At 36.0% G+C, this 15,531-nt stretch overlaps 1 protein-coding gene across 1 annotated transcript in view; it reads right to left on the bottom strand.

The window, feature by feature from the left end:
- The window catches only part of LOC111868749 (sushi, von Willebrand factor type A, EGF and pentraxin domain-containing protein 1), a 51,712-nt gene that overhangs the window by 17,112 nt on the left and 19,069 nt on the right, over positions 1-15,531 (bottom strand). Inside the window, exons 15-25 of the mRNA XM_023859726.2 lie at positions 15,325-15,498; positions 14,941-15,127; positions 13,421-13,795; positions 11,834-12,025; positions 9,962-10,180; positions 8,458-8,588; positions 7,275-7,374; positions 4,637-4,841; positions 3,944-4,101; positions 1,216-1,304; positions 680-789 (exon numbers count right to left, since the gene is read on the bottom strand). Coding sequence (XP_023715494.1) covers positions 680-789; positions 1,216-1,304; positions 3,944-4,101; positions 4,637-4,841; positions 7,275-7,374; positions 8,458-8,588; positions 9,962-10,180; positions 11,834-12,025; positions 13,421-13,795; positions 14,941-15,127; positions 15,325-15,498 — 1,940 coding nt within the window. The remainder of the gene's footprint in view (positions 1-679; positions 790-1,215; positions 1,305-3,943; positions 4,102-4,636; positions 4,842-7,274; positions 7,375-8,457; positions 8,589-9,961; positions 10,181-11,833; positions 12,026-13,420; positions 13,796-14,940; positions 15,128-15,324; positions 15,499-15,531) is intronic.

Raw genomic sequence — 15,531 nt, forward strand, 5'->3', positions numbered from 1 at the left:
TGGGCGGGAGCAAATCAGGTGTTTGACCCCCCAAATTTAGAAAAAAATCAAAATTGAATGGAACAGAATTAAATGCATCTACCAAATATCAATGAACTATTAAAAATACTTTAAAACTAGTCTTAAATTACTTGAATGTAAGTTTATAAGAGAATATTTTGTCCCCTTTCTTCTCACCCCCCACAAATTCTGGTTGTGTCCAATTATATGCCTACAAAGTATATTAAGAAGTATTTTGTTTCTATGTTGCAAAATTCTTGTACAGTCTAGTTTAAGGAGAGTATAACCTCAACATTTTGTTGAAGAAACTGAATAAAACCAAAAAATATATCAGGACAACAGGCCTTTAGGCCAAGAATTAAAGCATGGAACATTCTGAAGCAGCAGTACTAATCATTCTATCATAATCTTCACTGACTACCACCATTGCCAGCATGAGAGCAGGGCTATTAATTATTCAGTGGTACAACTGCATGAGTGATCAGCCCACAGCAGTGAACAAAAATACTGGTAATGCCGGGAGGTTGTACAGTGCAAGAAAGTTACAGGAAGTAGATAACATATGTTTCTGGTAAAATCTTCTATTGTCATTTTTCTTGCAATAGTGGGATATCTGAAGAACCTCACTCAGCATAGCTAGTATGTCACTTGCTGTTGGAGCCCAGTGTATGCTACTTACCCATTATAATCTGTAAGTGTAAAGCTGTTGTCTGAAATATTTGTTGCATATGAGAATACTGTGCCATAGTTGAAGCTGTCAGCAGACTTCAGCCACAAGCACAGGGACACCTAAAACATCATATAGCATTTCAAACCATCCATATTCTCAGATATACTCTCTGTTGTCAAACTACAGTGTTCTTTTAACGTAAGTTTTTCTGTCATGTAGTGTTCAAAGTCTATTGCCTCAAATAAGTTATCTCAGCATTAAATTGTCTCAGTCTAGAGTGTTTTCTCACTTTGGGACTCTATTCCACTGCTTTCTACAGAAATCTAGAATATGAATTTCAGTGTAATAAAGTTACACAAGCAGCATATGAGGCACTGTACCATGTCTAGAAACCTATGCAATACTTGGAGCTATATGATGAACTAACATCATACTAGTTCTGAACAAGAGCTTATAAAAATGTATATGTAAGAAACGGCAATAGATTATTCATACATTGGGCATATTTCTCAGACATAAATGAGCACAGTCAAACAGTGGTGTACCTGAGTGAGGGGTGAATGTGGACCCTTCATAAGCACATAGTCTGTTGTTCCAGATGATGGGAAACGGAGAAAATATTCTGAAGGAAGTTCTGCAAATGCAAATTAACATTTGTTATGTTCATAATTTATCACTAATCTTTATCTTATTATTAATACCACTGGAGCTGACAGAAAAAAAGAGACAAGTTAATAAAAGTATTGAGGTTCACAGTGCACTCATTATACCTATGCAATGGAACAGCTTCATGGGATATGTGTGTAATTTTAAACATAACTCTATTTATCTGGAAATGGTATTGTGACATACAATTCAAAGACACATACATTTCTGAATCTAACGATTTCACAGCAGTATCTTAACTAATTTTGACACTGGTATGGATACAATATATCTTCAACAAATTTAAAAATACTATATTTATTTCTGGAAAATTTTAAACATCATAAATTTCAAATAGAATTTATAAGATCATTGACAGATTCTAATCATTATTATAAGGGGGCACGCTGTAGCGTAGTTAGTTGAGGGGCTATGCTACAAGTTGGAAGGTGGTGGGTTCAAGTCCCGATGTAGTCACTGGATTTTTTTCAATTGACCTAATCTTTCCAGCCACACGATGGCCCTGGGGTCGACTCAGCCTCTAACAGAAATGAGTACCAGGAATTAATTAAATAATTTTCCTGGGGAGTAAAGCGCAGCCGGCACATAAGGCTGACAACCTTATCGCCATCTGTGAGCCGACTGTCTAGATAATGTGGGACCCTCAATGTCTCACAACCCTATGCGCCTTCACAGCCTGGTACATGGATACATTTACTTTTTTACTTTAATCATTATTATAAGAATAGAAGTAGAGTCACTGCAGACAGCAAAGGGAAGATTTCATTGTTGTGTTTTCTACCCAACTCATCTCATGTTACAGAATGTGAAGACTGCTATAAGAAGACCAGTAGAAACAGGAAGCTAGGTTCAGAAAATACTAAGTATATACAGTGTGAATCCTTATAAAACTTCCAATAAATTAAAAAAGTAATCAAAATTAAGAAATGAAACAGATGCAGTAAGAGCCATGTCATTTTCACAGGGATAACTCTGTAAATTGAAGGAGCAACACGTTATTTTAATCCATCCAGGCACCACTGAAACAGAGACATAGTACATGGTCTTACTTACTTATGGAGCCATGCCCTTCTTGAGGAGAAGCCACATCTGCAGTTACTCAAGAATTTCCCAGCATTTTATGGAACCTGAAGGTTCATTACTGTGTTCACAAGAGCCCTTCACTGGTCCCTATCCTGAGCCAGATCAATCCAATCCATACCATCCCATCCTATCCCTATGGATCTAAGGATCTATTAAGATCCATCTTAATACCGTCCACCCACCTATGCCTTGTCTTCCCAGTGGTCTCCTTCCTTCTGGCTTTCCCACCAATATTCTATATGCATTCATCTCCCTCATTCGTGCTACATGACCTGCCCACCTCATCCTCCTTGACTTGATCATTCTAATTATACTTGCAGAAGAGTACAAGTTATGAATAGTACATGGTCTTACAGGCATTAATTCTTGTTTCAACAGATACTACTTCTTTGTCATGAAATCTGATAAAGTTCCTGTAAAACTGGCAATAGTACACAGAGTTTGGATAAAACACTGACATTTGTACTGTCAATAGCTGACATTCAGCAATAATCTGGACCAGCTATTAGTTGAAATGGTACCTTTGCACATGTAATAGTTTGTCTGTGGTGGATAGTGGCATCCCAATGGATTAAATTTTTCTCCCAGCAACCATGAGACAAGATTGAGAAGAACTAAAGAAAATCTTATTCAGATTCATTATCTCTGGAATTTGATACAGGGATGTCTTAATGCAATACAGTGGAGTAATCTATTCAGTGGGAGCACTTCTAGACCAGTATATGTAACGGCCACACCAGTGTAACCTCCTCTCTGACAGCATAAAACCAAATGAAGTATTCTGCTTTAGAACACTGTTCTGAAGGTTGGTGAATTCTCTGTAGAAACCAGCATATACATCAACATTAACCAATGTTGTTTAACTTCAAACCTATAAAGAGACTTCCTCCGATAAGCTGTGGGTTTTTTTAATTGCTAGTGGGGTGGGACTAAGTCCCTTGTACTGCGGCCACTTCTGGCCTATTGTACCAGCCCCAGATGATAGGTTACGGTGATTGTGGAGCAATTGGTGGAATGAAGATTGGAGGGGGAAACCGAAGTACTCGGAGAAAACCTGCCCCAGCGCCACTTTGTCCACTACAAATCCCACTTGTCCAGACCCGGGATCGAACGCGGGCTGCCGCAGTGGGAAGCCAGCGACTAAATGCTTGAGCTATGGTGCGGCCTATAAGCTGGGGTACCTAGAGGATGAGTGACAGTGCACACATGATAGAAACATTTATAAATTAATTACATTAACATCACACTATATACCAGTATGAATTAATGATTGGTCCAACAGCTCCCATATTTTCATAATCTGTAAGTGATAAAAATTATACATTGATTGTTACATAAATTGTATATATATAATTCTTGAAGTTAAAATTTCCATATTATATTTCAGTTGTCTACTCATGATAAATAGTACATTATGAGGGGAGATAGTGTTATTTTGGAATCCAGCATCCTAACAAAAGTATCAGAACTAATTTCATTATATGAAGTTGGTAAAACATGTTCCATTTCTGAATGTCAACTCACTTGATTCACAGTGATTCCCAGTGTACAATGTTCTGCACACACATTTGTATCCTGCTACCAAATCAATGCATGTTCCATTGTTGGTGCAAGGACTGTTAGCACAGTCATTTATATTCACCTCACAGTTCCTTCCTTCAAATCCAGAGGGACATGTACAGCTGAAAACAAAATCATTATTAGCTTGTAACATTATAAATTAGTTTAAGAGAAAGATTTGCCACCCAAGATGGGGTCATAACATTTGTTCCTCAAGGGGAAAGAATTCTGTTCTGTGGTTGCAGCACCCACAGAATTGTATTCTATTTTCCCAGAGTAATAAGATCATGATGATGATGAGAAATATATTAGCTGGCAGAGGGGACCTATGACCCAGCAAGCAATCTGACCCCATATCCATACAGATCTGAATTTGTTAGAGTAAGGGATGTAGATCAAATGTGGAAGTATTCATACTTGGTCACAAACCCAATGGCCCAGGAGATGTTTCCATACCTCTAGACTACTAGGTCCCAAGACTATTTAGTATCAGAGGTATCTGTCAATGCAAGTAAACAAAAAATGTGTTCAGCAATCGGAGGACAATAAGACTTTTGCAGCTTTAATTATAACATAGATCAAATTGGATATAACATCAGGTCTATGATGTATAAGTTATGGGTTTTAACAACATTAACTTGATTGCTCTTATCTCACCTGTAATTAAGACCACTAACAACGCAGGTAGCATCATTGTGACAGGGTTCACTAATGCAAGGATCTAATGGTTCTTCTTCGCATAGTCTCCCAGAGTAGCCCTCAAGACACTGACAGCTGTAGTTAGCAATGTCATCAACACATGTTGCATTGTGAAGACAGGGAAATACACTACATTCATCAATGTTTTCCTCACACAACTGCCCTGTGAACAACCACAGACATCCTTATACTGCACAGTTGCTAGAGGTGTATGATGTTGGTGATAATAAGAAGAGTCTGAATTGTGTACTTTCCAAATGTTTTTGAGAATGGACCATTTTTGTCTTCTAGAATACTGATGGAACTGGAAATTAGAATTATATGCCACAGATTCATTTATTCATGCATTCATTTACATTCCATGGATCCTTACATGGCTAGAAGACCAGTGGATATAGAGACAGTCAAAGACAACAGGTCAAATCCCACCAATTATATAAATAAAAATTAATTATACTTAATTCATAACAATTGCACATATTATCCAATAAAATCACAATGAGTAAATAAATGAAACAGTTATAAAATATATATGTAGAAGAATGCAACATACTAATATGACACAAGACTACAATAATGAAACATAAAAATATACTACTAGGCATCCAGATTATAAAAGACCAAGATCGTTAATTAATATTGAAGTTAAAATATTCCTCCATTAAGTAAAATTAATTTAAGAGCAGAAATATAAAAGAGACCAGGAAGAGGGCGTTTTAATACAATGCATGAAAGCAAGAGATATTTCCAGTAGCATAACCTGGATTAAAGAGAGTAATCATTCTGGTTTTCTTATAGCAAACTCATAAATTCTGAACCATGAACAACTCTGAATATGATCTATTTTGTCTCTAGAGGCAATAAACCCCCATCTGTGACTGGAATCTGTTGATAACACTTCCTCTTCTGACTCCACAGACTTGATGCTTTTTACCAGTTCCTTCAGTGTTTCAACACTAAGTGTCCCATCTAATTTACTAGTGTCATTTTATTTTCCAATATTAACTTGCTTAATACTGGTGCCCATTTCCACAGATATTCATTTTGTGCAGTAGTCTTTGTCTACTTAACCAATCGATTTTATATCCTTTGATGCTGCTGATGGGTCAGTTCTGGAAAGCAGTTCCTAAAATTGCTCTCAAGCTTCGAAAGACAAGCAGAACATGAAGTTTACTTTCTTCTAATAAGCAACAATTTTCTCTGTGTATTAATTCACTCATGCTGACAACAATAGGTTGTAGAACCACCAGTGCCCAGTGAGCTGACATCACTTTAAACTTTAAAATCTGGACTTTAGAAATGGTGGTAAGCTTGAGCTGGCCAGAGTTTATTTAAATGTCCGCTGCTGTGCACGTTTAAATGTCTGTTCCTCTTAGGACGCTTAAACAATTTTAAAGCATTGTGTTTAAAAATGCTGTATCTAACACAATTTTTATGATAAATGGATGGAATTAACTTTGTTTGCATCAGCAAAGAACATAGTGTCAAATATTATAATGGAAGATTTGAAAATTTTTATACAAAGAGTTATACCNTGAAAGCATGGCTATTCAAGTAAAACTAAAGGGAATAATTCGACTGTTCCTTATTCAGTGGTAAGACTTTCTATTATAGCTGCAAGAGATTATTGCCCTTTCCATGGTTGTGAACAGACAGCTGCATCGTGGCCGAGATACAGGGTGCGATCTGTTTTCTGTGCATTCATAGTGAAATCGAATACTGTAGTTCCATTCCAACCTATCTATACATCAAGCAGATAACAACAGAAAAGGTATGTACATTGAATTTTACTATATATTTTTAACACATTAATCTTCACAATCTGCAATAAAAGTACTGGCTCGTGGATGAGTTTGGGCAAACCTCATACATACTCTTTTTTGTTGTTGTTCACTTAGGGATCATTTTAATTCTTCTATTAGATTTTACTCAAGTCTGTCTGATAATTACTACATTTAAAAATAAATTTTTAGGACTGTGCATGCGCTTCTACTAGTGGCGTGTGCGCACTCTTCCACTAGCGGAGTTTAAATGCCCAACTGGCCAAAATGGGGTACTTTGGCCATGATGACCATACTCATCATTGACCCGATCGGGGCACTTCAGACATTAAAGGTTAAAACGCAAAAATTGCTTCATAAGCCACAAAATAAATTTTACACAACCGCATCATGCACAGCTTACTCTGTCAGGTTTTACTAATTGACTGAAACCACATCACTTTTTAATAACCAGAGCTTTAACACGTGCATTTTGTATCCCTTTGTCTGTACCAAAAATAGTGTTCATCAAATACTGATATGTAATTATCACACTTCCTTCTTCAGGAATAATTTGGTCCATACATTTAGTTAAAAAGGAACCAAGTGGACAATGTCAGCATTTTAAATATTCAATGGGTTCCTGTGATGATTATACCAATTTTCTTACCATTGAATATATTTTAAACAAGATTCAAGTTGACAAATTTATGTTCTATTACAGTTCAAGAAATAATAATAAAATCCAACATTCTATTAGTAACTGAAACTACTTTTACTGTACTACATGGGCTTCAAAAATACGTTATACATTACATCAAAATGGAAGGACATACCTTGAAATCCATCCAAGCAAAGGCAGGTGAAGCTGTTAATACTATCAATACAGGTTGCTCCATTCAGGCAAGGATTTGAACTGCACTCATTAATTTCTACCTACAAAACAAAGATATGGCGGCAGAATACAGGACAGGCCATTTAATGGCAAGTCTGCTGTTATATTAGGTGGGCTTTTAATCATTGTATTCTGGTGCAGAAGAAGAGATGACTACGAGTAAACTGTTATGGGTTGTAGGAAAAAAAGTCATGAAAAGTATCAGCAGTCATCTTTAGAGAATGAAGAAAGATTCTGAAGGGTTAAATATGGACTGAATATGGCAGTTCTACATTTCTAAGGTTAGTTTTTTAGTTAAGACAAATAATTGGGGATTATGCGGAAGTAACTGCTATATTTTTATTTGTGACACATATAAGTTTCTGTTCATTCAAAATGCACTGTACTGTGGCATGTAGACCCATTGCTATGCAATGATTGTGAAACAAACAACTAGACAATGGTCGTTACTAGGCAGTGGCCCATAAACAGCAACAGATGAACAGTGTTTTCTGTGATGTCTGTGTCAAGATGTTATAAGCAGGGCAGTTAGTGAGAGTCAGTTGAGTTGAGTTGAGTTGAGTTATTTGGTGAGTGACTGAGTCACTCAGTCAGTCAGTCAGTCAGTAAGTCCATTAGTCAGTTAGCTGAGAGTTGCTTTAGCTAAGGCTGGGGACAGTTTGGGAACCCAGAAAAAGAGAAATTTCAACTGTTGGAAGCTGTTGCCAGAAGATTGGTGAAGACATAGCAGGCTGAGAAGACTTAAGTGTGTGCTCTAATGAATTGTAAAATGTGTGAATTAGTGAAACATCATGGATCTGTAAGAGTTCAATAAATCAAATTATCAATCCAAACCCTGATTACAGTCGCTCAATCACGTGCCAGTATTATGTCCAAATTAAGTCACAATGGGTAACATGATTTCCCTTCAACAATATAATATTTATGTACAATAACCTTAATTATGGCATGACATAAATGCAGTAAATTGATTATCTTTATTTTCTTTTCATGGATATAAAAGGTACCTACAATTCATTCTGAAACGAGGAAAAAGTTTCAGGACAATAAATAAAACAGGATAAAGAACTTCTCTGCTGTATGGTCCTTTATCACAGTAAAGCTATAGAAATGGTATGATTTACCTCACAATTGAGACCAGAGTATCCAGGCAGACATGAGCAGTTATAGTGAGATGGCTCGGTGTCCATACAGGTGGCTCCATTCAGACAAGGGCTGGAGTCACATTCTTTCACTTGCAGCTCACAGTATGATCCTATGCATTAAGATTCACATAGTATTTGGTTCAAATTTCAACCATGAAGCATATGATCCTTCCTCTACCCTTCCTAATATATAGTTTGTCATGACTCTTACTTAATGACAAATAATCTGCTCAGTTGTTACAGACCACATACGAAACAAATGAATTAAACCTGGGTACAAAATCTAGACCAGGGATGTCCAGCTTGTCATATGTAAGCCAAAAAACCAAATGGTTTTGTGTAATCCATGAGGGTATCTTTCCATTCTCTAAAACATACATACATCTTCCTCCTCTTCAAGAAAGGTGGTGAATTTTGCAAAGAAAAAACACCTTATGAAACATGCTTACTTAATATCTCATGTAATGTTTCAAGTGATATCACAACACACCTATTAAGTAGCTTCGAATAATATGGAAGTAGTATGACATGACAGCTCACCTATATGATGTTAATTTGAAACTACAAGGAAAACAACAAACTATATAAGTATGTAATTTTTACAGGCAGGTAAATGAGCTTTGTAATAAACTGAAATTATTTAATTAGCCCTTGGGAAATTCAAGTTTAGCTGGTGATCTACATGTAGATCCAAATTATGAACATAGAAGCAAAAGTTGGTGCAGATATCTTTGAAATTTTACCCATAGGGCGCAACTGAACACAAGAGACTTTGGCTTAAAGATGTTTTCCATATTTGGGAGTATCTCTTTATGTAAGAGTGCTCTCTCAAGCACTGAGTACCGCATATAAAATCTCAATATCATTATTCACTAACAGAGAATCTCTTTCCCATCTATTTTGACTTGCTACTGACACAAGTGCACAGGCCTATTTACTCATATGTATCTACTCTCATAAAGGACAGTGTTCATCACAGTGCTCCGTCAGAACAATTCAGAGTGGGGGTTTTCTCTGTTTCATCAGAAGCAAATTTGTTGAAATTTTCTAATTTCTAATGCATCATTAATTATATTACATTTAAATATATGCTCCTGAACCTTATAAGTCTAATTTGTATATTCATGCACTAATTCTTCACTGATCTAATCAATGCAGGGCGGATATTTCTACCATAGTATGTTGGGTGTGGTGTGGAAATATTCATAATGTGGCCTTCAGGTAGGTGTCTAAAGTTCAATGCAACCCCTCAGTGGTTTCAATTTTAAGTTCCCTGCTCTAGAAAATTAGATGTAGATACTCTTCACCCTTCATTCCATTTCAGCTTTGTAAGTGAATGACTGTCAAAATATAATATGAATTATAGTTAGATATTTCCATTAATATATAATATGTAGTGCTGCTGTGATGCTGTGAAATTCTGCGTCTGTCTGATTCACTATGAATTGTCTATCTTTTTGAAGTAACAATAATTTAATCCTACCTACAAAACCGGGACTGCATTCACAAGTGAAGAATCCCGGTCCTAAGCTGTAGCATGATCCTCCGTTCAGACAGGGTAGCAAAAGGCATTCCACTCCAATATGTTCTCCATTTTCATTGTAGCAGAATCTCTGTCCTTCCAGAGCTTGATTGTAACCAGCAGGACACTTCAGGCATGGAACTAATCCTGAATGAGATATCTCTCCTGGTGGACAGATGGCTGTAAACAAATTCCATCCCATAACAAGAAGTAGGTTCAAAAGTTTCCAGCAGATAAACCACCATGTCCGTCTGTCTTTTGTGTCCATGGAATCCACTGAAGAAATAAGCACACACACTATATCTTACAACACAGAGCTAGTGAATAAACACTATTGTCCAGTGATTCAGACTAGCTCTTTCTAATGGGTCCAACTGAGTAGGCTTATCCTGCCCCATCCACCTGAGGACGGAGACAGATCTAGTCTCTGAAACGTTGTGGTTTTTTGTCTTTTATATACCAGATGATGGATAGAGTCCAAAATAGGCCTAATGGTTCTGTACAGCATACACCATTGTCAGAATCCTTTCAAGTCTTAACTATGAAAACCGCTGAGAAAGGAAACACATTTTGTGGAGGGACCTAAAAGAGGAAGTTGAGAAAATATTTATGAACTAAACAAAGAAATAAATATCAAATTACCTCAGTTAACTGTATTACAAAATGAATTTATCAGATTCATTTTTTGAAAGTAGCGTGAATTAATAAATTGTCTTGCCTGTAAAGTAAGTTTCTACTGATAGAACAGCAATTTTGAATTTGAAATAAATTGAATTGAATTGAAGTTGTAAATCCAACTAACACCAAAGTCCACTACTGGCTTTTATTCTAAGTCGGTTCATTTCAGTTCAGAACCTATTTCTTCAAGTTCTTCCTTGATGTTACTCTCCCACTTCCTCCTTCAACTTTACTCTAACCATCCCCCCCCCCAAATGAATTATTTGTCCTTAAAACATCATGTAACTTTTTCAAAGAATCTGCCAAACTATAAAGGTTTTTATTACATTTGTAACAGTGCACCTTTTAATGTAAAGGGCCATGAAACCATCTGCAACTGCTTATACATTTTTTTTAATTATATTTATTGATCAATATTTCAGGTAATCCATACAGGTGATGACAAGTCACCACAGATATAGAAGTAGTCCATTATTAAAAATGAGTACAATAGTAGTAGTTATAACACACAACCTTGTCAATAAATAACACTATGTAATCAAAGACACTATTTGTATCAATCACAACAATATTTCATATAATACACTAAAACATACGAACACGAAAATAATATACAAAGGAATAACACAACTGTAAATAGGTAATATAAAGAAGAATTACACTATGTATGATCCATCATTATGCTGATCATTCAAGGTATTTTTTTACTGAATAAAAGGATTCCTTTAAGAAAAAATGTTAGTAACTAATTTCAATTCTATTCATTTCTGAAGATTCTTTCTCCCATCTGTAGCATGGGGACATGTCATGCCATTGCGGTGGAAAGAGACACATGAAACATGGAAAGCTTAGCAATTTATGTTCTTAATTTTATTTGAAACAAAATGAGTACTATATATTTGTAACAAGAAAATTTAAGCTTATTCTTCATTTTAAATATTAGATTTAGAAATAAATTCATAACCATGTGGCAGTGTATGAAAGCAAAAAATAAATATAATAGCAAGGAGATGAATTCCTTATGGAATAAAAGAAAGCCATCACATGAGCCTTCAATTCTCCCAAAATATAAATGCAGTATCTGCATTCAAATGTCATTGCTAAAAGAGATCAAATATTATGCAGTGTCTGAAAGCCAATCCATGTGTAAGTTACCTTTACAGGCACTGAGGTCTACAGATCCCCTCTTTTGAGTCGTCCAGTTCCCTGGACAACGCGAACATTCCGTCTGGCCAGGTTTTGGTTGGTAGGTTCCATAGTCACAGGTTGTGCAAGGGGTCAAGCCAGGTACAGCAGAACTCTTCCAGTGTTTACGTTTCTGGCCAAAACAGCCAGGAGGGCAAAGGGCTGATAAAGGAAAGAAATCATACCATCAAACTGCATTCAACTACCATTTACATATTACTTAAATTTTTATCAAAGGTACATCAAAATGATTAGTAGGAATGAATTGCAAGAAGCATATATGCATTTATTCATGTTATAATTTTATTTTTAATATCATTTTTATTTGTTACTGTTTTCAGGTTTTATAATTTTTAAGAAAGTCTGAATGCTCTATTAACTATGCAGTAGTTTCTTCATTATTCACAAGTAGGTTTCTGAATTTGAGGATTAACAACTGTGCTTTTAGCAATGCTAGCAACCCAAATACTGAAGAAATTGTTATAAGCATATAACCCCTTTATCACTTTAGGTGTTTGAATATTTGAACACTTGGACCCTAACCTTCATACCTTCATACTGAACCCGTTCTAAATATTCTGGGTGGTCAATTAATCATTCTCATAACACCCTTCAAATCTTCATGTATCATGTCTTATTCTTTCTTCGAACTCGCTTTGGCCAGCCCAGTGACACAAATTTCGCTTTTAATTCTTCTTGGTCAGATGCCAGTTTGTCTCAACAGGTGGCTGGTTGGTCTTTGAAGAGGCTTATGTCCTTTCCAAGTTCATCTCACCCTACTCTAATGTCCATTTTGAGTTATTTTTGGCAGGAATTTAGCTGATTTAACTGCTCCAAAATCACTTGCAGTACTGGATCCATGAGCCTGTTTCTAACACCAAGGTTTATCAATATATAGAATGTTACTGTCTCAGCGGAAACAGTCTCTTAGTGTCTTGCTGTCAGTTTGTTTTGTCCACTACTGTTTCACTGTAATGTTACAGCTGTCCTCTTCTAGCTGTTTGTGACTCACAGCACTCTCCATGTCACACTCTTTTTCTATTAACAACTGTTTCCAGTTTTCACACCAGTCCTCTTCCCCATTACAGTGGACAACAAAAATTATTGCAGTTATATAACACCCTTGCTCATGCTCATGTGCTCAGTTTTATCTACATTTCTGTTTAGGCCCTTTTGAATTTCATTGATATTTAAAAATTTAAGACTGCTGGACCCCAAAGCTGGAGATGTTATTAGATTTGACTGTTAATGCAAAAAAAAAAAGTAATATAATTTCCCTTGCAGGAAAAGAATATGGACAGTGTTGTGACTCATGAGGAGAAAGTACAAAATACTGTACCTGTCCCTGCAAAATGCATTTTCAGACATGTGGAATTATTCCTGTATAGTTTCACTGGGCATTCTAACATTTGAAAAATGACATATGAAGACTCTGATATTCACTACATAACCTATAAGGCATATGGAATGACTCATGGGAAGCATAAGTCAGACATGAGTTACATAAAGAATTTCATATACAAACTCATTGTGCAACATATATTATTGTGCGCTTACGTCGACATTCCCGCACATTCTTTGCATGTGTCCTCCGTGTTGCTGTCCCTGGTGCACAGGAGAGACAGATTATGCTTCCCTCCAGTGGCTGGTAATAACCAATGGGACATGATTCACATGATCCAGTGGTCATATTATAGTATGTCCCCATTGGGCACTTCACACATGTGTTGCCTTTCAATACAGAGCCAGGTGCACAAATATATTTTGGTCTGCTCTTGAACTCTACGTGTTTCACCTTTAATGGTTTCTTGTGATATGGCAAATTCAGTAAAGTTCCTTGTCTCACTGAATGGTGGATGGCATCCTTCACTCGGTGCACTCTGGTCTGTAGAACATGTGGATTTGTTTCATTATGCTCCATTTTGACATGACCTGAAAAAGTATGCAGTTCAGTGTTGCTTAAGACTATCAGATACCTCCCAAATATGAGATAGTATAACATTTGAAAATCTATTGTATTCATAGTGTCTTGGAAATAGCTAGGCTTAATCTACTTCCAGCTGCTAGCCTCACACATGTTCTATCAACTGAGATAGTCAGCAGCTCTCAGTATTATCAACTCAAAACATACAAAGCTGTACTGTTGATAATGGAGGGCGGTAGTAGTGTGGGTAATTAAAATCCATGGATAAAGCAAAGATCTGTAAATAAAATCTGGATAAAACCTTGAAAATAACTTAATTAATAATTACTGGTCAGCAACTGGTCATTAAACAGTAAGACAAATATCTTTTAAATAGCAGAAAGCAACTCATGTTCTGTGGTATTACACACACACACACACACACACAAAAAGGAAGCAGAAAAGGAGTGAAAAAATTTATAGTCTACTACAAATCATTGTAAAACATCACTGATACATATTACTGAAACAGATAAAATGGGCAACACTTACATCATTACAGCAAGCTATAGTAAGTAGCTACAGGACCTAAAAGTCTTATAGTTAACCCACAAATTGGATAATCTGCTCATAGATAACCAATAATCTGCTGTATGTCTACTCCTTAAGGGACTCAGCAACTTATAATGGCCATAATAAGAACTTCAGAACTTTTCAAGCTTTCTGTATTTAAAAACACTGCAGGTACATGCATAGTAGACTTAATATTAGTTAACACACAGTATATTCCACTGCTCAGAATTATATGAATTTCCTTTCAACACAGTGCATGATACACAGATAAATGCAAAACTGAAAATTTGCTGTAAATCAATGCAACTATCCAAAGCAGATACATAAAGCATAAATATCCCCAGGGCTTATTCCAACTGCCATGAAATTCTTCAAAATAAATTGCAAATAATGTGATATACCATAAATTACATATGCTCATAAGAGACAGTATAAAAAGCTTAGAAACAAAAATGTCTGGCCAAGAACTGGAATAATATCAATTTTGAAGGATACTTCTATTTTCCAGTGGACAAATTCAATTTGCTCTGGATGAGTAAACATGTAGATTTCTTAAAATCAATACACTCATAGCAGTAGAAGTACAAGACAATGTACTCACCTATCACACGGAAATGAAGCTCAATGTTGTTTCTCTGTGTTTTCAAAATGGAATTCCTCTCATGTGGAATACTTGGAATACCCGTTGAGTCCACTGCATGTAATGTCTTATTCATATCTACTCTCTGATTGGCAAATCCTTTTGTCATGTTCATCATCTTAATTGCTCCTTTAGAGTGGGTCCTGACCTATGACAGCAAGCATCAAAATCTTCCGGTATGTTGCTGCTTCTCCATAATATCATTTAACTCTTTGACAACTAGGTCTAAGGCTTATAAAAATTCATACATAGAAGGCTTACAATGACAAATCATGACTGAAAAAAGGAACTGGAAAACAACGAAAAAACTCAATTTACATTAATATAATATGACAAAATACTAACATTTCTTGGTATGCTATTATGCCGTCTCTTTCTAATCACTATATTTGACTCCTCCTCAAGGCCAGACAGAATTTGGTCACATACTGTAGCCATGTCCTCAACATGACACGTTAAAGCATCACTACAGATTTCTGCTAACTGCTGTGTTATTTTCTCTCTCACATGACTCTCAACCTGCAATAAAATTATTAAATATTAAGAAAAGGA

Source organism: Cryptotermes secundus, unplaced genomic scaffold (assembly GCF_002891405.2).
Source record: "Cryptotermes secundus unplaced genomic scaffold, Csec_1.0 scaffold112, whole genome shotgun sequence".
Classification (NCBI taxonomy): Eukaryota; Metazoa; Arthropoda; class Insecta; order Blattodea; family Kalotermitidae; genus Cryptotermes; species Cryptotermes secundus.